The sequence below is a fragment of the Mirounga angustirostris genome, unplaced genomic scaffold (genome assembly GCF_029215605.1).
Source record: "Mirounga angustirostris isolate CCGP_5_RB_7025 unplaced genomic scaffold, mMirAng1.0.hap1 SCAF_6, whole genome shotgun sequence".
Lineage (NCBI taxonomy): Eukaryota > Metazoa > Chordata > Mammalia > Carnivora > Phocidae > Mirounga > Mirounga angustirostris.
Window position 1 is genome coordinate 7,316,698 of NW_026991714.1, and position 21,666 is coordinate 7,338,363.

Below are 21,666 nucleotides of genomic sequence, written 5' to 3' on the forward strand. Positions count from 1 at the left end.
TATTGGAAACGAGATTAGAATAAATCTCTTCTTCTAGAGGAAAGATAGTGAAATTTAATGAACAGACATAGCTTACTGGTTCAGAGCATGGACTCTGGAGTCAAGGCTGCCTGGGGTGGATCCTGGCACAACACATAACTACAGTAACTCGGGCAAGTTTCCCACTCTTTCTGAGCCTCTGTTGCCTCATTCGTTGAATGGATATAATCATGGAACCCACCTGATAAGATTGTTGTAAGGATTCAGTAATTCATGTAAATCTCTTGTATGGTATTGAACATGATAGCTCACTCAGTAAGTACTGGCTTTCATCATTATTCTTCATGCCTAATTTAAAATTAATCTTTATCACCATCTAAAACCCAACTCGAATGTTGCCTCATATGGGAGGTATACTACCCTCCATTTGCTCTTGAAGATTTTTATTATCATGAGGGAAGAGCTCACTTTGTTCTTTTGTTACAACTCTCGCTTACATGCTGGTCTTCTCCAAGAGGCTGTGAATTCTTTGAGTTCAAGGTGTGAGTTTCATTTACTTTTGCTTCTCTTTTATATCCCACCTCCTAGCCTAAATCTGTCCTAACGTTTTGTTATTTTTTTAAGAGAGAGAGAGAGTGAGTGTGAGTGGGTGGAGGGGGGCAATGGGAGGGGGAGAGGGAGAGAGAGAGACAGAATCTCAAACAGGCTCCACGCTCAGCATGGAGCCCAACACGGGGCTCATGACCCTGAGATCATGACCTGAACTGAAATCAAGAGTCAGACGCTTAACCAACTGAGCCACCCAGGCACCCCTGTGCTTAACATTTAATAGATTTGTGCTGAACTAAATAAGGCCCATTAAGGGAAGCATTTGCTTCCAAGTCACAGAACTGAAGAACACAAACTTAGAAGAAAAATAAATTTTCTGCTACCACTCTAATGTTTTGTTTCCTAAACAAGTTACCTAACCTCTGTTTGCTTTTCTGAAAAATGGAAATTCTTATTGTACCCACGTCCTAAAATTATTATACTCATTAAATAAACCAATACATGCGAAGTGCTTTGGACAGTGCCTGGTACATGGTGAATAATACACAGAAGCTCTTACTTATATTATTATTATCTTTAAAGAAATTTGTGGCTGCCAGTAAGACGAGGACATAGATGAGCCAGAAAAGAGAAGGGAGAATATTGGAAACCAAAGAGTGAGAAGCAGAAGGCGAATGCAAAGATAGGAAAAAAAGAGAGAGAGAGAGAAGGCTAGATCCAGGCTCTTCCATCCTCCATGGAAGAGTCCAAATCTCAAGGGTATCTCAGGAAATATTCTGACCTTTTGGAGCTCCTGGGAAAAAAAGAATTCACATAAAATCTTTGGGGCTATTAGATTGTGTTTCATTCCTCCTCTGCTCTTAAAGACAGTCACATGGAGAAATTTAATGTCACTGTCTTATTTAAGCTCCCATGTGCAATCAGTTTTTATATTTAATGAACAACGAACTAGTTATTTGTCCCATGGACCTAATGAAAACAGATGGCCTCACCTACAGAATTGAACACAAAACATGTAAGAAATTGACGTACTTTCAAAACAGAGTCAAATACACTCGAGGATTAAAAATGATTTTTTAAATGAGGAAAGGTAAGAGAAATCTTGTTAGCTGGAAAAGAAAAGATTGAGTAGCACCTTAATTGTCTTATTTTTAAGAGGTTAGGTACCAATTGATTTCATTTCCACTCAAGAAAAATGTGGATTTAAGGAATACTTGGGAAATCTATCAATTGTGAGTCAATATCCTACATTAGTGGAACGGAATGCCAAATGTTCTTTATAAATTAACTAAGGTGCCACTCCTCAAGGTTAAATGACTTTGTTTATCCAATCAAACATGAAGAAGAGATTGTGGTTTTTCAAATGCATAGATTTCTCAAATGTATCTTTCTTCGTTACCTATTTTGCATCAATCACAGCTAATGTTAGAGATTTCTGATTATAGACCATTAGTTTTAGCAGAGTCAAATAAAAACATCTCATGAGAACCGAGTTGCTGAAGTTTGGCTTAAATTTATTCATGAGGCACAATAGGTGGTGTTTGGGAGAATAGGTCAAACATTGTTTCTGAAGGTTGATGGTGCCGGAGTAGAATTATTTGGGCGTGACAATCATTCCATTAGTCCTCTCTAGGGATAGCTAGACAGAGAGAAGCAGAGAGCAATGACAACATGGTAAGAGAGAGACACAGAACAAGAAAGGGAGTTATAGAGAGAAGCAGAGGCAGAGGGGGAAGTGGGAAAATAAAGAGGAAAAGACAGACAGATAGTAAGAGCAGAGGACTAGACTTGGAGAAAGAGAGGCTATCTTATTTACTAATGGAGTCCCCTCTCTTAGGGCGTGGCTCTCCTTTGTTTCTGTGAGATCTCTCTATTCATACCAGAACCCCTTTTTTTCACTTGAGCTAGTTTGAATATAGAGATACCCTTTCAAAGGAAGAATTTTGACCTGAATGATTATCAAATGTTTTTCCGCTTATCACTTGGGGAAATGAATTGCCCAAGTCTTAAAAATGTTAATTACTTAGGAGGATAATTATGTAGAACTTAAGATTATATGGAGACTCTCAATCTCTAAAATAAATAAATAAATCTTTAAAGAAAAGATTTTATGGACACACACACATATACACAGATACATACCATATAACACACATATCTATGCATATGTAATTTTTAAATATATATAATTAAGTGAAATGCGAATATTATATATAGATATTTACACAAACACACACATGTGAATATATATTTTCCACACTGAGAAGTAGAAAACATTACTCTGAGAATCTCAGGCCTTAAGGTTACACCATGGTAATCATTTATTTACAACCTGAAAGACTTCAGTCCCTCAACAAATGCTAAGGTGTTAACACTAACTGCCTCTGACTTAACTTCTACCCCTATCTTTCTTATACCAATACCTCCCTGTCTCCTACAAGCCTGAAACATATAAACATGTGGCCAAAGGATTAGTGTGACTGAAAAAGATTGTATATGGGCACACAAATATATAACCTTCTCCTTAGTGGTTTTGCAAACATGAAAATAGTTCTGCTAATTCTCAGGATTTCTTGACCATAGCAAGATATACCTACACCCAGGAGACTAAGGATTCATAATGTATCAATATACCATCTGTCAGGTTGCAACTGGCCCCAAAACCATTGTGTAAGACAAGAAATAAGTCAATTGATAAACATATTTTTTTCTCTTGGTTGACCTCATGGGATTTCTGGGTCCAGCAAATGAATGAATTCATTCATTCATTCACACATTAAGTCAACATTTACTGAACACCTTCTATGTGTCAGGGCAGGGTATTCTGTTTAGCACAAACAATAAAAAGAGAATCAAAAGTGGATAAGATTAAGAAAGTTATGAAGTCGAGGTTTGGCTGTTCTGCCTCCAAATATAAAATAATGGTTCTAAACAGAAGCTTCCCTACCAAAAACAAGACGAATAAAAAAACTTTCATATACAATTCAACATATGTTCTTTGTTATCTACTCTGGGCCTATTGATTATGATTCTCCTGTGAGAAATATTTTTTAAATCCTTATTTTTGCAAAGTATCTAACAAAGTTTCATATGCCATTCTTGGGGTAAAGATGGAAATATGGGTTGAGTATCTTAAATTGAATCATATTCTTAAAATGAAGTATTCAACAAATTTATTCTCCCTATATTGTGTACTTCTTATTGGGATATTATTCAGATCAAAAGATTGAGTCCTGGCAGTCACTGAGTTTATAATCTATCATAGGAGGAAGACACCTATGAAAAAGTACATGGTAGCAGGTATTAAGCAGGAGAAAAGTTGTGCAGACAAAGGCTCTGGAAGCTCAGAGGGAGATCATTCTGGATGGCCAAGGAAGACTAGGCATTTAGTATTTAGACTTGCTTTTATAGGAGAGGAAGAATTTCAATGGATAGAGATATGAATACAAAGTATTCCAACCAAAGGGATTGCATGCAGAAATTCCCAAGGGAGGGGAGAATGCTTCAGTGTGACTGCAGACCAGCCATCTAGTTATCATGGAGCATCTTAAACACTGGAAACTTGCACTTGAAACCATAGGCCTTGGGAATTGGTAAGGATTTGCATTAGGGGAAAAGTAAGTAGTGCTCAGGTGTATTGGTATTAGCTTGGAAATGGGTTCTTTCTGGCACTTTTGTCATGTCTTGAATAAAGATATAAAGGTCAAGCACCAGATGAGGAAACCAAGGCTGGGGGAGAGAACAACCATGTCAGGCCACAAAAACAGTTAATAGCAGCTTGGACTGGGACATACTACCCAACTGTGCTTCCTAATCCAGTGATCTGCACATGGCTCTAGCCAATCCTTGTTAAGCCATTAGGAGGTTAAGCTGGAAAAGGCAGTATCTCTCTTTTACTAATGAAAACATTAAGAAGCACCCAGGTCAAGCCACATGAGTAAGTAGGACAGATGGGAAAACAACGTGCAATCCTGAGTCCTCAGGACATTTTATTTTCACATTCTCTTCCAGTGCAGTAGACCTTCCTCTTCTTGTGAGCTGGATAACCACCCTCCCTTGGCATTCTTCCCTTGTTGAGATCACTTTGAAAAACTGAAGAAATGTCAAAATTGGAGAAGAAAGACACAGGCAATACAAAGGTGATTTTTTGCCTCTGTCCCTCCCCTGTCCTTTTATAAAAGACAATTCCAACTTACAGTTGTTCTGCAGGAGCTTGTCCAGGGAGTCACGCCACTGCAGGGCCTCATCCAGTGAGGGTCTAAATCAAGAATTCAGAAAAAAAAAAAAAAAAAGGCAACAGCCATGAGAAAGGAATTAATCACATTCACTGACAATGTCTTGGACCTGCTTTTCTTAGAAATAATATACCCAATGACCCATCCTCAGGACAAGGGAGTTTGACTTATTTTCTTTCTGACAATCAGGTTTGGTGGGCTGGGTTTGTTTTCACACATTAATATTGTGTATTTTCTTTTTTTTTTTAAGATTTTATTTATTTATTTGAGAGAGAGAGCAAGAGAGCGAGAGCATGAGTGGAGGGGAAAGGCAGAGGGAGAGGGAGAAGGCTCCCTGCAAATCTAAAGAGCAAAGTATCTAACAAAGTTTCATATGCCATTCTTGGGGTAAAGATGGAAATATGGGTTGAGTATCTTAAATTGAATCATATTCTTAAAATGAAGTATTCAACAAATTTATTCTCCTATATTGTGTACTTCTAATGTACATTAGAAGTACATTCTCCCTAGTATTGTGTACATTAGGCAGGGAGCCTAATGAGGGGCTCGATCCCAGGACCCTGGGATCGTGCACTGAGCCAAAGGCAGACACCTAACCAAACTGAGCCACCCAGGCGCCTCAATATTGTGTATTTTCATCTCCTCTTGAACAATCTGTTTGGGTCTCTTTTTAGCAGTAAAGTCTATTTGTCAAGAAGCTGCGTCTTGACATTCTTGTATATCTCATGACAGTATCTCCAATTGTGATCTTTTTTCCCAAATGTAACTAAGTGAAATCCAGTTGCCCCATTATAGGGATTGAACTCATGTTCTCTGCCTCACCAGTGCTCCCCTTTAGCTGCCCAATTTAATCAGCAAAGGGCATTTGATTCCACATCCTATTGCCATCATTAAGGCTGGTGGAAGATGGAATGTGGGATGCTGCCTCATGGTGGAAATGTGATCATGGTACATCTACATTTTTAAAAATCTGGGTGCATTTTTCCTGCCCAGTTAGGAAAGGATACTGATTTTTAAAAGGTTTTCTCTTTCTGAGAAGAAAAGTGGTTATACATCATGAATGAGAATGTTGTACATAAATGCTCTAGATGCTGACTCAAAAGGAGAAGGTAATAGCCAACACATAATTCCCCTTAGGCTGTCTTTATTTTAACATTTATATATGCATAAACCCTGCTGTTATCTTGTTAAAACCACCAATTCTTCTCTCACAGCAGGATTGTGTCAAGGCAGGCTGCTGTTGTCTGGGAAAAATGGCTGACTGTGCTCTCCTGGGGTTCCCCTGCTCTAACTCTTGCATTGTGATGTGAATTCTTCCTTGTCAAATCAAAAGAGACTAACAAGGCATGTATTAGAATATTAAGGCCGGGGCGCCTGGATGGCTCAGTCGTTGGGCGTCTGCCTTCAGCTCAGGTCATGATCCCGGGATCCTGGGATCGAGCCCCACATCAGGCTCCCTTCTCCGCGGGAAGCCTGCTTCTCCTTCTCCCACTCCCCCTGCTTGTGTTCCCTCTCTCACTGTCTCTCTCTGTCAAATAAATAAATAAAATCTTAAAAAAAAAAAAAAGAATATTAAGGCCAATGAAGGTGTTTTTCCTAAATTGGAACTTCCTTAGCTCTTCACTTTTTTTTTTTTATCTTCTCTTCAGACAATCCAGGAACGTTCCTGCTTCTCTGTGTGTGTGTGTGTGTGTGTGTTTTAAATAATATCTTGGGGTTTTAAGCATTCAGATTAGCAGCTGAGGTTGATAAGACAATTGCTAATTCCACTTCTCACTGTGCTGTCTTTTATTTTATGTAAGGAGTCCAAGATGGCAGTAGATATTTTTTGGCTTAAGTGCTGTGAATACTGCCTTCACTTCCATGTTCTTCATTGCAGAATATGTACAGATTTGGAGTCTTAATTATTTGGCTTTCCATAAAGCTTTATGTTTTTACTGTTTGAAGACTAAACATGGTGAAAAAATCTCACATAGTTTGTTTTCCTGGCTAGAAACACAGGTGTCATTGATCAAGTGCTCCACATCAATTCCTTGGAAATTTATTTTTAATAAGTGAACAACCTTTGCTCCCCCCATTTTCTTCTGGTTAGTATAAAGGAGCACAGGAAAGAGAAATGACATGAGGAAGGGATTGCAAGTATGTCCCTATATTTTTCTGCCTCTTTTTATTTCTAACCAGAAAAGGACTTGTTTTCTAGAGGCCGTAACTCCTTTTGGCTCTTCTTTATTACCTCATACTGAGAACTCTTCCCATGTATATATTATTTCATATCTACATTTTTAGCACTCAGGGCTTACACATCGTAATTTCTTCACTACAGCAGGTTCAATGTTCTGCATATAATAGACACGCACCAAGGCTCTATCGATTGTTGACAGAAACAGCAAGACATTAAATAATTGGACAGAAGAAACAGAGCAAGGGGAAGGCCTGGCTCACTCACTGAATCTCTTTCTGATTTTATAAATATTCTCGTAAAATGAAATCACCTTCTTTCCCCCTCTTTTCTTCTGGTTAGTATAGAGGAGCGCAGGAAGAAGAAATGACCTAAGCAGGTGCACCCAACTTAAGCATTCTACCAGACCCGATTTTTCCCAAATGGTCTTGTTAGAACCAGACTAATGATCAACAGCAGCAATGCATCACAGCCAAGATTAAATTCCTGAAAAGGACATGTGCAGAGCCCGCCTGGGGGTTAAATTAGTCCAAATTGATTCAAGGACACAGTTGAGCAGGACGCATGCCCCACAGCAGAAAGCCCAGTGTTCTGATTACCAGCCGAGGAGGTAGCAGAGGTTCATCCTGTCCTGATTCTCAGAATTTGCCAGCCTTCATTAAGTCTGACTTCTTTGGAAACAAGATAGATGCAGATCTAAATGGCCAATAAGTGCCCTGGTTTGCAAGGTCATCGCTGACCACAGAGAGTGGGCACGGAGACTCTGTGTGTGGGTGTGGGGGGAGGGGGAGGAAGCCAGTTCACATGAAAGGCAAAATAAACATTTATAGAGATGATTAACTGCGTGTTTTATAATGCCCGGTGTAAATGCCAACTGGTCCAGGAAGTGACCATCTCGACTGGAAGCGTTCTCTCTCTTTACTAAACTCTTACCTATGTACTTGTCGAATCTCTTACGTGGCAACAATGCGCTCACTGCCTAAGGGTAGAGTTTGTTGGTCATGGAGAATTTCTCTCGTTCCACCTGTCCGATGGTGCACCCCCTGCAACATTAATCTGTACTGCAATAAGCATGCGTCAAATGCAAACACTCAGGATGATTCCGTGTGCGCATAGTTAGTCTGGTTGATGAAAGCCATAAATGACCCGAAACTTCCATTTCGAATATGTTAGCCCCACAAACCATTACTCCAACTGTTGGCAACTCTGACACTTCCTAAGCTGTAACCATGAGAAAGTATTTTAACCTCTCGAAACACCAGTGGTTTCCTTTCCTTGTTTTTGTTTGTTTTTTGTTTTTTTTTGTTTTAAATCCACACAGTCCCTGGCACACGTTTAAACACTTCTGGTAATGTTCTCACATGCTCTTCTTCTTGACAAGGAAAATGAGATCCCAGTTATTTATTGGCACTTAGGTGCCCGCTCTGCTCTCCCTTCCTTCCCCGCAGGGCAATATGGTCATGACCCTGCTCAAGTCCATTCATGGACATTTGTTGAGCCCTTACCCCATGGCCAACAGTGACCTGGGCACCGAGGATGGGGATGCAGATAAAAAAACCTGGCACTTTTCGTTGTCTCTGTGTGGGCCAAACATTGTACATACAACTGTAATCCCGGCAGTCAGGCTCACTCAGCTGTTCACCTGGTGAGAGTATGGGTGTGGGAACGCTTGGTAACTGTTCTCCCCTGTGTATGGCTGGGTCCTGCTTATGTGTGGAGGTCATTCTAGAGTTAAAAAGTTAAAACACCACCAACAAAATGTGGTTAAAAATAGCAGGGGGCAAAGGAACATCTAGGATATAAAATAAACTATAAGAACTAAACTATATAAACTAAACTGTCTATATCAGCTCCTGAGCATTTCCCAATGGATTCTATGACAAGCCATGGTAACAGTTTTTGCAAACTAAATTTATGTGGTGTGCTGATTTGTTTATTACTCATTATGAGGACCTAGAGCACAGCCTTGGGGAATGCTCACACATGGAGAGGGTAGGCAAAAGTGGGAATCCTGAGAGAGAGAGGAGAAGGCAGGGTTAGAAGTGAAGGAAGAGAGTTTTCAGGAGGCCAACCGTTGAGCAGACAAACTCTGGCAACGGGTCAAAGTGAGGCTTTAGAGAGGGTCGTATGGGTAGTAGGTCTAAACTGGATAAGCAAGAGTGAAGAGAAGATCCTGGAAACAGCAGCTTTCGTGAAAGAAGATTCAAAACCAAGCAAGCATCACTGAGAGTCACTCAGAATAGAATTGAGCAGACGTTGAAGAAGCGGGGCCCATCTCCAAACTGACTCTTGCCAGTCACACCTGGACCACTTCCTGGAGCAATCCTTCTGCTCTGGACTGAGATAGAGATAATGTAATACCTGTCAGCTGAGCAGCCAACCGTGCATTAGATAGAAGTCTGCCTGCATCAATCACAATTCTTCCAAAGCAAGTTACATAACCTTGTGGGTTTTGCCTTTATAAGCCTGCACTTCACGCTGGCTATTGGGGGCCCATTTTTTATTTTGGTCGACTCTGTGTCTCCTAGATTGCCATCCCTAAGACCCCAAATAGATGCTTTGGTTGTTTTACAGTCTCTTCTTGATTGACACGTTCTGTGTAGAACTCCCTGATGAAAACAAGAGAAAGGGAGAGGAGTAGGAGGACGGGGCCGAGAGAGTTTTTTTCAGAGTGGAACATGGGCCCAGAGGGAGAAGAGCAATTAAGAATACTAAGATGGTAACAGACCCTGGCTATGGGTGGTAGGGATACGGGCAACTCTTTTCTGCTTTTTTTTTTTTTTTTGACTTCTGTTTTTCTAATGAGAAAAATAAAACCATTTAAAAAATAGAAAATGCTTTTTTTGAGAGGGGGACTGGAGGGGTGGAGGGAGAGGGAGGGAGAGAATCTTAGGCAGGTTCCATGCCCAGCACAGAGCCTGACACAGAGCCTGACATGGGGCTTGATCTCACGACCCTGAGATCATGGCCCGAGCCAAAAATAAGAGTCGGTGACTTAACCGACTGAGCCACTCAGGCGCCTCAGAAAATGATTTTTAAAAAAGGGATTGCTTTTTTTAAAGGATGAGAGGGTTAAAAATAACTTCAGTCTGGAGAAGGTTTATTTTCTTCTCTGAGAGAAGAACATGGGTACAAAAATACAGAGAAATTTTAAGTGGGGAGAAGAGAGATTGATTGAGCTCATGCAGAACACAGTCTTTTCCTGTTAGTTAAAAGGCATGGACATTTGCTAAACCCGAGGAGGTGGAACGGGTTTAGGGGCTTGGAAGAGGGTGGGAAAGGTTTGTAGTGGTCACTGACAAATGCAGTAGAGACACACGTTCTCTACGGATATGAAGGATTTTTTTTTTTTCCCCAAAACAATTCAAACTAACTCCTGGAAGAAGAAAGGAGATAGAAGACAAGAGAAGAAAATCATCCAATAAATATCAACCTCAGCTTTCCTTCCAAACTGCTTCTGTCCGAATCCCTTTAAGCCAAATCGCTCAAGTGTCTGTGTGGAACATTAAAGCAGAGAATCAAAGCAGGAAATGTAGTACCCTATTTTTTAAAGTGAATTCCTACAGATCCATAACCACCACATTGTTTACTTCAAAATAGATTTTTTTGATCTGTTGCTGCTATGAAATGTGGTTCTTCTTCCCCACCAATGCCTGTTGCCTGCCACTCCCTGCTGAATTAGCTTCTTCTTTCTAAATGCACCAAACTCAATTATGCCTCACTTCCAGTTGGGGATCACTTTGAAGTAATAAGAGGAGAATGGAACTACCCACTTAGGTTGATGGAAAAAGATTTAAAAAGAAGAACCCGTCTTTTTATCTCCCAACCAATCCAGCTATATTAAGCTGAAGGTCATTTGGACCAAGAGAAGATTGGCCAGTTTATACAGATGTCAAATTTAAAAAGAAATGGAGGTTAAAAGGGATTCCTGTGTTTTTACTGCCCTTCTGTCATCTCCTCAAAGCTTTCAGATAGCAGAGTGAAGGAATTCCAGTACATTTGGCTTTTCTTCTTCCCACTCTCCTTTCTTGATTTTCATGCCCATGAAAATGTTTGAAGGGGAAGATGGAGGGTGTCTGCGGGGGGCGGGGGGGGGGTGCAAGGACTGGCTGCGTAGCTGGGGGAACAGTGGGAAGCCGTGTGCGAGCTGGGGGGGTGTTACCAAGTCACAGCAGAGTCTGTGCAAACGGGGAGGTGCACTCCCTGCCAGAACAGCTTGACTCTGTAGAATTATAGTTTCGCTCCATGCCGAGATTGATGGAAATACATGTGCGAAGGTAGGGGAGAAGGGAGAGAGAACTACAGAAGTCCAATCAGGAATACTAATTTATGGATTGGGGTTAAAAATGCTTCATATACATTAAATAGAGCTGGCCGGGCAAGAATTCATTCCTCTGTCAAGGAACAGTCTTTTGTTCCTCTGTTGGACCCTGAAAGAATCACATTTTGGAGAAGAAGCTATTAGGCTTAAATTGTCTGCCTTGGTCTTACCATCTTCCTGAGGGAAATGTTTCCATTTCTATCCTCCTGCTGAGGAAGCAGCCTTGGCTCCTTCCTTAGCAGGTGAGCATCCACTGATCTTAAGTAGCCGGGTCAGGAGCGGGTTACCTTACCCCTAGGCAGCAGGTGAATAGGTATTTTTTGTCATACTTCTGTGTGGTAAATAATTGAGGAGGAGCCTGGTGCCATTTTATGAGGTATGGTCTGTCTCTCAGACAAGGTCCCAAGGCAGGGCCTTCTCTTTATTTTTTAAGTAACCTGACGGTATTCCATATTATGCTCCAGACATAGGAGAGAAAAAAAATGCTCATTTACAAACCAAGTCTCTGAGGGATCTTATGATCTTCAATGAGTAATTGAGAGTGGAGAGCTCTCCAGATGAGGGATGGTGCTATACACTTCAGAAATAGCCATCCTCTGGAGGAAAAAGAGTGGAATCCATACTCATGACTCACTTCTGGGTCTTGGCTGGTTTCTCCGGCTTCTCATTGTATGGAATGACAAAGTCGACTGCTGAGTCTGGCTTCTGGAGGAGAATTCCCAACTTGATCTTAATCTCCTTGGCCCTGAAAGAAAAAATGTAAGGCGGGATGGGAACAACATATGCGCATACAGATCTGAAACACGGACTTCTTTCTGTGTCAAAGAAACAAAAATGAACAAAACTCCATTTTTACCGTTGGGGCAGGAAGAATACTAATGTAGAAATGGGGACCCATGAGTTCTAATAATGAACATTTATCAAGCTCTTCTTATGTCCCTGGTTAATATGCATTATCTCATTTCATCTTAATTACTGTTTTGCATGTATTCTTTCACTTTATATATGACAGATACAGTAGTACTATTCCCACTTTACAGATGAAGACCCTGAAAGTCAGAGTGTTTAAATAACTTACTTAAGACAACCCAGCAAGTCTGTGGTGGAGGTGGGACTGGAGCCCACACTGTCTGACTCCAGAGTTCACAGGTGAGCTACTCACTGCATTGCCTACCTGTCTTCTGTGAGCTTTGGTCCCAGATCTGCCTTTAATTAGATGTAGACTATTCAAAAAAAAAATCATTTTTTACCACTAGGCCTCAGTTCCCTCATTTATAAAGTGACAGAGTTAATCTAGATGTTTTCTTCAGCTATCTCTAGCTATAAAATTAAAGTATTGTGCCTGAAGATGTATTCCCTATAATGGAATAGATGGATTTGATTTTTTTTTTCCAACTGCTTACCCATTCTTCCTTAATGGCTACTGAGGTATTTCCTATGCAGTAAGCCATCAGGAGATGAGTATTCATTGCCAACGGACTGACGACAGCAGCATTATATCACTGCTTTCTACCCTCAACATTTTAGCGAGTAGATGTCATCAGAATTCTGCACCTTCCTCTACCAAAGGATGCAGCTGTTTTCATACCTCATTTCAAAACTAACCGTCTAAGTTATCCATTATTTCATGGCAAGTCTGAACGCAAAAGAACACCAGGCAAATCTTAAGCATTAATCCATAAGGCAAGCCATTGTATATGGAGAGACCCAAAAAGCTGCTTTTTCACTATTTCCTCAGTACTTTACAGAAGCTCTTCAGATCATATTGCACCATGGTGGTTGATTCACGTCTGTTTTCCAAGCTGGGTATGAGGGCCCTGTGAAGGCGGGCATCGAGTCCTAAATACCTTTACATCCTGTGGCAGCCCAACCCATGGTGACGCTGTCAACACTCACAAGCATTCCCCAGAGTCAACTGAAAATACCTTGAATTTGTTCCTCACACATCTTCTAACATTTATCTCCCAGTCCATGCTAATGTGAACCAAAATCTTCAAGAGTTATGATGGGATTCATCTTGTGGCCAGATAGGGCTTTGCTGTTATAAATAGACTTTCCCCATCCATTCACATGGAAACAGTGATGAGACAGTTTAAGTAAATAAAACATGTGAGATTAACAATCATGGATATCAGAGAGGAAAAGTTAAGGAAATGGACTGTATAGCTTACCCAAAAAACCTATAAATATTGAGTTGTATCATAGTTACTTTTAGTATCATAAATATAATTTTCAAATTATGATCTAGATTGTCACTTCTACAATGTCTTTTCCTTTCCATTTCTTTCTGTGCCCGTTCTTTCCCTAGAACCCTCTCTCTGGTTGAAGCCAGGCTGGACCCCACACCCCAGCAGATCAAGCTCACCCAAGCACGGCACTTTGCTTGAAACTGGGCAAGTTCTGCAGGGGAGCTTATATAACACATGAGAATAAGAATAAGTGTCATTTTGATTCCAAGCTCGGCAGGTTGCTTAAATTAACTAATGTTTGGATTTTTTGCCTAGAAAACGGGACTGATAAAATAGTACATCCTCTTTTTCGTGATGATTAAATATGCTAATGCATATGAATCACTTAGCAGAGCATTTGGCATATAATACTGCTTCTTCAAAGTTAGTTCTAAGTGCATAATCACTTTTCCAACTGAGCTCAACCCGTGTTCCCTGGCTTCAAGTACCAAATTAAAACATCCAAAAAGATTCCCATAGGTTACTAAGAATTACTACACCGACCACCTGCCATATTCTAGCTCTGGAGACAAGAATCACCAATTTCATATTTATCTGGAATAGAAGGAAAACGTTACGAGAGTAGGGAAAAGGGGGGTTGGGGGAATGCATGCAATATTTGTGGCTACCGTCTGCTGGCTAGCATCCAGGAGGATGGCCAGAAACACCAGGTCCATCTCTGCAGTCAGGTCATAATAGCCCACCCAACTCTTGAAGACCTGCATCCATAACACTCTCCTCCTGGCCCTGGGTGCCCCTCACTCGCTGCCCTTAAGGTTAGTGCTGCATGCAGCAACTGTTTTCATCCTCAACCTTGACTCAGTAGTTCACTCACCAATGTTTAGATAAGGATTATCTATGGAATGTGTCTCCGATGCTTGGTTTTTTGTTTGGTTGGTTCTTTAAGTTTTTGGTGTTTTTTTTTTTTTTTCCTTTCAACTTCTGTTTCTTTTCTTTTTTTTTTTCTCCTTATATCTTTAGCTCCATTTGAGCTATTTGCTTTTGTAAAAGGCAGAGAGATATTTGTATATGATTGCCTGGTGAAAGAATAGGGTGGACATGAAGGGGTAATTAGAATGAAGGAGTGGAGTGTTTTTAAATTTCATTTATCCGTGACTCCTTGATCGTGCTTCCTGTGTCAGCAGCAGGCAATAAACAGACAAACACAACGTGGTCCTTGCCTTCAAGGTACTGATAACCCACTGGGGCCTCAAACTTGTAAGCGATCACAAGCAGCTGTTCAAGGGGAGGATGTCTGGAGAGCGCAGAGCTCTGGCCCACAAGGGCAAGTCAGGGGGGCTTCTCACAGGAGGTACAGCAAGGGCCGGGTGGACAAGAAAAGGACAGACCTTCCAGGCAAAAAGGGGAATGTGCCTATTGTTCAAAAGGATGCGGAAGTGGCTCTGTATTGCTTGAGTGTAAAGTGTGATCAGGGAGAGCAGAAAGCCGTGTTCGATGATGTGGGCTCATTTTGCCTACCCTTCCTGATGAATGGAAGGATGACAGAGGAGCCCCCATACAGCACTCAGCCTAGGGCAATTTTGGTAGGAAAACAACAAAAAAAAGGGGTAAAATGACTGAAAAGTGCCTTCAAAGACGGTGTCTGTGTAAACAGGTGGCATCCTTTCTTACAAACTCAGTATGTTTCAAGTTTTTCTTTTGTTAACTCTTTCAGGATGTATCTTCCCATGAAAACACTGTATCAATGGTGGTTAAATTGTTAAGACATCCGGGCGCGTGGGTGGCTCAGTCGTTAAGCGTCTGCCTTCGGCTCAGGTCATGGTCCCAGCGTCCTGGGATCGAGTCCCACATCGGGGTCCCTGCTCGGCAGGAAGCCTGCTTCTCCCTCTCCCACTCCCCCTGCTTGTGTTCCTGCTCTCGCTGTGTCTCTCTCTGTCAAATAAATAAATAAAATCTTAAAAAAAAAATTTTTTTTAAGACATCCCACAAAAGCTTTTTAAAACCAGAATGAACCAGAACCCACTAAGGTTTCATCAGTATCACTGCTTAAATAAGTTTTTCGTGGGATGACCTAGAAATCAATGGCCATTTATAACATTGCCTATAGAAAATTATATTCCATTTCCTCAGGGTAGACAAACATACCAGTATATCAGATTACTCTTTTTCTCATACTTGCCCTGGGGATATAAAGGAGAAAGGAAATTCAGGGCTTCGTTAAAACTTCCTTTAATGGCTTAAACTCCTGGCTTTGTATATGTTCAAATATCAGACATTAAAGAGAGTCTATAAGGCAGAAGTCCATTTGGTTTAATTAGGAGTTTACAGGAATACAGAGAATGAATAATATGATCGCATCTCTTCTTCTAAAACACTAAAAATTTACAGGCTGAAGAGTTGTCAGATGCTAGAGTCGAAACCACTTGAAACCTTTTATTCTTTTTGCAAGGATAAACAGTGTTACGACATTTGTTTTTCTCCTCAGGAGTTCCCGGAACAAGGGGGAAACATCCCCCCTTGCCTTCTCCTCCCCACCCCTCCCTACACACACGCACACACACGGGAACAAAATAAATCAAGTGGAAAAATCAAACAAAACGAAAGCTCAAACCTATCATTTTATTTTCCCCCTTAAAAATCAACGTGGATGTATCTGACATGAATTTAATGTCAAAACAACCCCGTCCAGAGAAGAAAACTTTCTGACACGTTGATGATTTCAACTCCGTCTCGGGCTCTGTTTGACCATACACGAGGCATTTTTCCTGGCTATGTTACATTAAGGCTGGTGAACAAGAAACAATTTGTATCTCCTCCCATCCCATCCCCATCTTGGCATCCTTTGGTTTACAAAGAAAACCTTGTTTTGAAATAAAATCAATTGAAATGCCTGGGTGAAGTTTTAATTAAAGGCTCAGAGGAAGATAATTCCTTCTGCAGATGACTCACATTAGTGATTTCAAACTGGAAAGGGTTTGAGTAATTCTGGGGCTTGCGGTTTTAAATCTGTGCCTTCTGTGGGTGTACTGGCCAGGAAATCAAATTTCAAAAGGCCCCGGGGCCACCTGGGTCCTTCCTTCTAATGGGTGAACCTGAATCCAAGTTATTACCTTAACGTGCACAAGTATGAGAAACAGTACAAGCAATCAATCAAAACAGAAATGTAGCTGAATTTTTAAAAATACAATTCTATTCAAGTAGAATATCGGATAGTCGGCTATATAAAGTCCTGTGCTAGGTGTTTCAAAGGTTATAGAGATTGTTCCTTGCCTCGGAGACGGTTAGAACAGCAGAATATAGGACACGTACATGCAAACTATATGCTAGGTATTTTTCTAGTCATTGACCACAGTGGATGGGATATAACAATTGCAGGATATAGGTCCTAACCTCAAGGAGCTCACGTGTGTGCCGATGTGATAACAGGCAGGCAGTGCAATGGGAGACACAGTTCCGACAGCTGCCTCTATGATATTCACAGAGTCCTCTGTATTTTTCTTTCATGGTCCTTACCAATCTGCACATTTTTCTCTGTGTATTTATTTGGGTCTTGTCTCTCTCTCCCATTAGAGTGGCAGGTCTCCAACAATATCTGTTTTGTTCACAATTCCAGTCTCAGCACATAGCTCAGGGCCTGGCACTTACGAGGTGCTCAAAAAAGATCTGCTATGTAAATCGACGAATCAAAAAAACGAGTGAGTGAATTGAATTTCTAGCTAAGTGTAAAACTACATTTTGGGTTAAGTGAAATACTGGGGTGTGGCACAGAAGAAGTCATTGAGAACTGGGCTGTTTTTAATTTGGTTCACTGGGTGGGAGAGGTAAAAATCCACTGAATGACTACAAGGACTCTAAAGAAACTGAATTTAATTGTTATCCATTAAAGAGGTGGAGAGGCAAGTAAGGCTCAAACTGAGCATGCTCATTCAGTTCCTCACGTCAGACCGGGCAATACTCTGGTGGGAAGGGGCGGGGAGGGCAATGACAACCACTAACAGTCTGATCAGAAGCTATCGTGAGACCATAATTTATCAGGACTTTAACAGAAGTAGCCAAGAGGCGTAGACCAGTCCTGTGGTTGGAAGACTGTTGGTCATCACGGGCAGGTTTCATTCTAGACTCCAGACATATCTTGGGAACAGTCAAGAGGAGACAAGATAGAGGACCTTTGGGAAGTATAGAACCGGGATTTTATATTTCCAAAAGAGGTGTTGCAACCAGTTGCATCTCAAGGACAATCCAGTTTAAAGTCAATTTAGCTTTAATCTGTGTCGCAGATGCCCCCTGCTGGTCATGGGAAAGTGTGCGCGTCAGCGGAGAATTAACCTAGAGAGTAGACCTGTGTGTTCCAGGCTGCTGCCTTCTGAAGAAGTATCACAAGACAAAAAAGGACATGCCCTTTCTTGGATCCTAAAAGTGTAATAAATACCCAGAAAAGATAAACAACAGTTTCTAAAACACTTGTTAGCAACCAGTCTCCACGGCTGGAGAGTACTGCATCCACCAGAGTCCCCTGATCTGAGACACAAAGGAAAAAATTAGCTCCTCTGAGTTCCTGTGGTCAAGGTGTGAATCCTGTAGACAGAAGCCAAGCCGAGGCTGATAGAGAAAAGGGAGCCCAGAGGGTGTGTGTTCACCGGGCAGGACCCATCTGGAAAGATTCATTTGGTGGAAGACTGGAAAAGCCTTCTTGTTGGCGGCTCTTTTAGAGCTAGAGATGAATGGAGTTTGTTACTCATTGAGGGCTCATGAGAGGCAGGGGTTAGTGAGTGACCTTGAAAACCCTTAGCAGAATATAAAGAAATAGCAGTGGACAATCAGGTCAGTTTAGGAACTAAAATTCTCAACTCCCCAGGATCCTCGGAAAATGGCCTCTTAAAATCAAGATCAATTCTCAAGTGTAGGGAGAAAGCTGTGCTGGGTCCTGATGGTAGAGAGAGAATGTTATCAGTTTGACATCTACCTTTTTCCTGAATTAACCTACTTCAATATGAACTATAGACAATTCACTCATCACTTATGTTCAAGCTCCTACCTTGACTACCCCAGATTAACTTGTTACCTTCAGGTCCCTCAAGGCAACCCACAGTAAAAACTACGGAGTTGACCAGGGCACTCATTTAAATAAACTGACTTTATTTCCTAGGATCTTAGTAGAGATAGAAATGACTGGCCTCAGTAGAGTTCTCCTTTTGCTCACTTATTTATTCAGTAAATTATTAAATGCTTGTCATGTGCCATACTCTATTATAGGTTTTGAAATCCCCAGTGGAACAAAAAACCAAGATCCTCTCATGGAGTTTATATTTTAGTTGAATAAGACAAACACAAAACAAGGAACCAAAACAATGAAATGAAAAATGTCAGCTCGTTGTAATCACTGCAGTGTGACCTTATGTATGTAGGAATTAGCTTCAGCCACATGCCCTAACAAGGAATTCACATTGCACTGGTGGTCAGCAAGCTTTTTAGAAAGATCATGCTCCAGAGGTGATTGCTGTAGGTGTCTCAGCTGTCCTTATTGATTGGGATCAATGTCAGATGCTTTGCCAGTTAGCAGAATATGTTAGAAATGAGTTTTTACATGTAGGTTTGTTCATTAGATAATGGGCTCTCTCCAGTCACGATAATGATATTCAAGTCATGTGGACTGGTGGCTTGTTGTGGAAACCCCCACTTGTTTCATAGAAAGGTTATACAAAGGTAATTATCTCTTCATCCTTAGAGATGGAACCTGTAGCTTGATCCCTAAAATAGTCCTACATTCAAGCCTTGATTCTGAGATTCCTTGTTGCCTGATACCACCTACAAGGGTATCAGAATCCTACCTCAGGATATTATTGTCTGACTGAATCTTTCCTACAAGTTGTGGTCAGAGCACAAAGAATGAGGACTTTACTGAGATTAGAGGACGAGTTGTATAAAATATTTTGCACCAGCTTTTGATACTTATTTGCCTAAATAAGTACAGGCCAATTGGGTTTCACTATATGTACGGTGGTCCTGCTTTCATAAGCCAGTACCAAAGTTGTGGAGAAAGAAGCAACCAGCATCTATACCTAGCCATTAACAGCTACATTTATCTACCAAAAAGAACTGGATAGTTGTATATGAATAAATTGACTTAGGTTAGTTTTCAACAGCCACTTATAATCTGTGTGACCTTATACAAGTTATATAATATCTCTTGGCCTTGGTTCCATCATCTGTTAAAAAGAATAACGTTAGTGCCTTCAGCAAAAAAATTTCTGTGAGGAGTGCGTGAGATAAAGTATGTAAAAATTAGCACATTGCCTGGAACATAAATGGCATGCAAAATATGGTGGTGGTCATCAACATCATCACCACAATTACCATCATCACCACCACCATTACCATAATCATCCTCATCACCACCATCACCACCATCATTACCACCAGCATCACCATAATCATCCTCATCACCACCATCATCATCATCATCACCACCAGCATCACCATAATCATCCTCATCACCACCACCATCATCATCATCACCACCACTGTCACCATCAGCATTACCACCACCATCACCACCATCATTACCACCAGCATCACCATAATCATCCTCATCACCACCATCATCATCATCATTACCACCAGGATCACCATAATCATCCTCATCACCACCATCATCATCATCATCACCACCACCGTCACCATCAGCATCACCACCATCATTACCACCAGAATCACCATAATCATCCTCATCACCACCACCATCATCATCATCACCACCATCATCATCATCATCACCACCACCGTCACCATCAGCATCACCACCATCATTACCACCAGCATCACCATAATCATCATCACCACCATCATCATCATCATCACCACCACCGTCACCATCAGCATCACCACCATCATTACCACCAGCATCACCATAATCATCCTCATCACCACCATCATCATCATCATCACCACCACCGTCACCATCAGCATCACCACCACCATCACCACCATCATTACCACCAGCATCACCATAATCATCCTCATCACCACCACCATCATCATCATCACCACCATCATCATCATCATCACCACCACCGTCACCATCAGCATCACCACCATCATTACCACCAGCATCACCATAATCATCCTCATCACCACCATCATCATCCTCATCACCACCATCATCATCCTCATCACCACCATCATCATCATCATCACCACCACCGTCACCATCAGCATCACCACCACCATCACCACCATCATTACCACCAGCATCACCATAATCATCCTCATCACCACCATCATCATCATCATTACCACCAGCATCACCATAATCATCCTCATCACCACCATCATCATCATCACCACCATCATCATCATCATCACCACCACCATCACCATCAGCATCACCACCATCATTACCACCAGCATCACCATAATCATCCTCAACACCATCATCATCATCACTGTCATCACCATGGTCTTCATTACCCACCTATGAAACTTCATCTTATACTACCTAGCATTACAGTTTGTAGCAGTTTCCTTTAACCTTGGGGATATTCGTATTTGATCACATTAAGCTCATTTTCTTTTGGTTGGATGAATGAACTCCATGCTGTGAAAGGTGAAATGAAAAGGAGTTACTTATGTCCATGGATTTTAAAATGGAGCCAGGAAGCCATTAAAGAATTGGGCCTTACACACATTCTCATGGGACAAAATCATGAACCTTCAACTGGGCCAAACTGCAAATATTCCAAGGACTCAGCCTGAACACCTGCGACTTGCTACAGTAAGAGCTTTTGCTTAGTGATAGCCTTAGCAACCAATTATGTTCAACCAAGATTTGTTTCCTGCCACCAACACCAATAGAAATTCTTTGTAAACAACATATACAAACATTTCCTTTTGTCTTTAAAAACCCCTGACTTTTGTTCCCTGGTGGGGAGGGGCTGGGGTGGAAACAATGCAATTTGAGTTGCTACCTGAACCTGTATTTTCTGAGTGGCAATTTTGAGACTCCAAATAAAAACTTTTGTTTTATTTTAGCTCTGCCTCTTTTCTCTGTTGACAATGCCTTCAACATTACTTTCTTGGTGAAATGACAAAGATATAAAAGTGAGGGAATGTGGAAAAGTCAGAAGCAATTCCTGGTGACCTACCTAGCTAGGTGTGAAAAGCCAGAAAGGTCTTAGCAGTAGTGACCAAAAACAAAAGTGAAGGATTGGCTCGCCT

General features: G+C 41.2%; 1 protein-coding gene across 2 annotated transcripts in view; it reads right to left on the reverse strand.

Annotated features, from left to right (window-relative positions):
* RGS5 (regulator of G protein signaling 5) overlaps positions 1-21,666 on the reverse strand; it is a 49,579-nt gene that overhangs the window by 11,041 nt on the left and 16,872 nt on the right. For both annotated transcript variants that reach the window (XM_045876810.2, XM_045876809.2), the window contains exons 2-3: positions 11,898-12,008; positions 4,725-4,786 (exon numbers count right to left, since the gene is read on the reverse strand). In XM_045876810.2, coding sequence (XP_045732766.1) covers positions 4,725-4,786; positions 11,898-12,008 — 173 coding nt within the window. The remainder of the gene's footprint in view (positions 1-4,724; positions 4,787-11,897; positions 12,009-21,666) is intronic.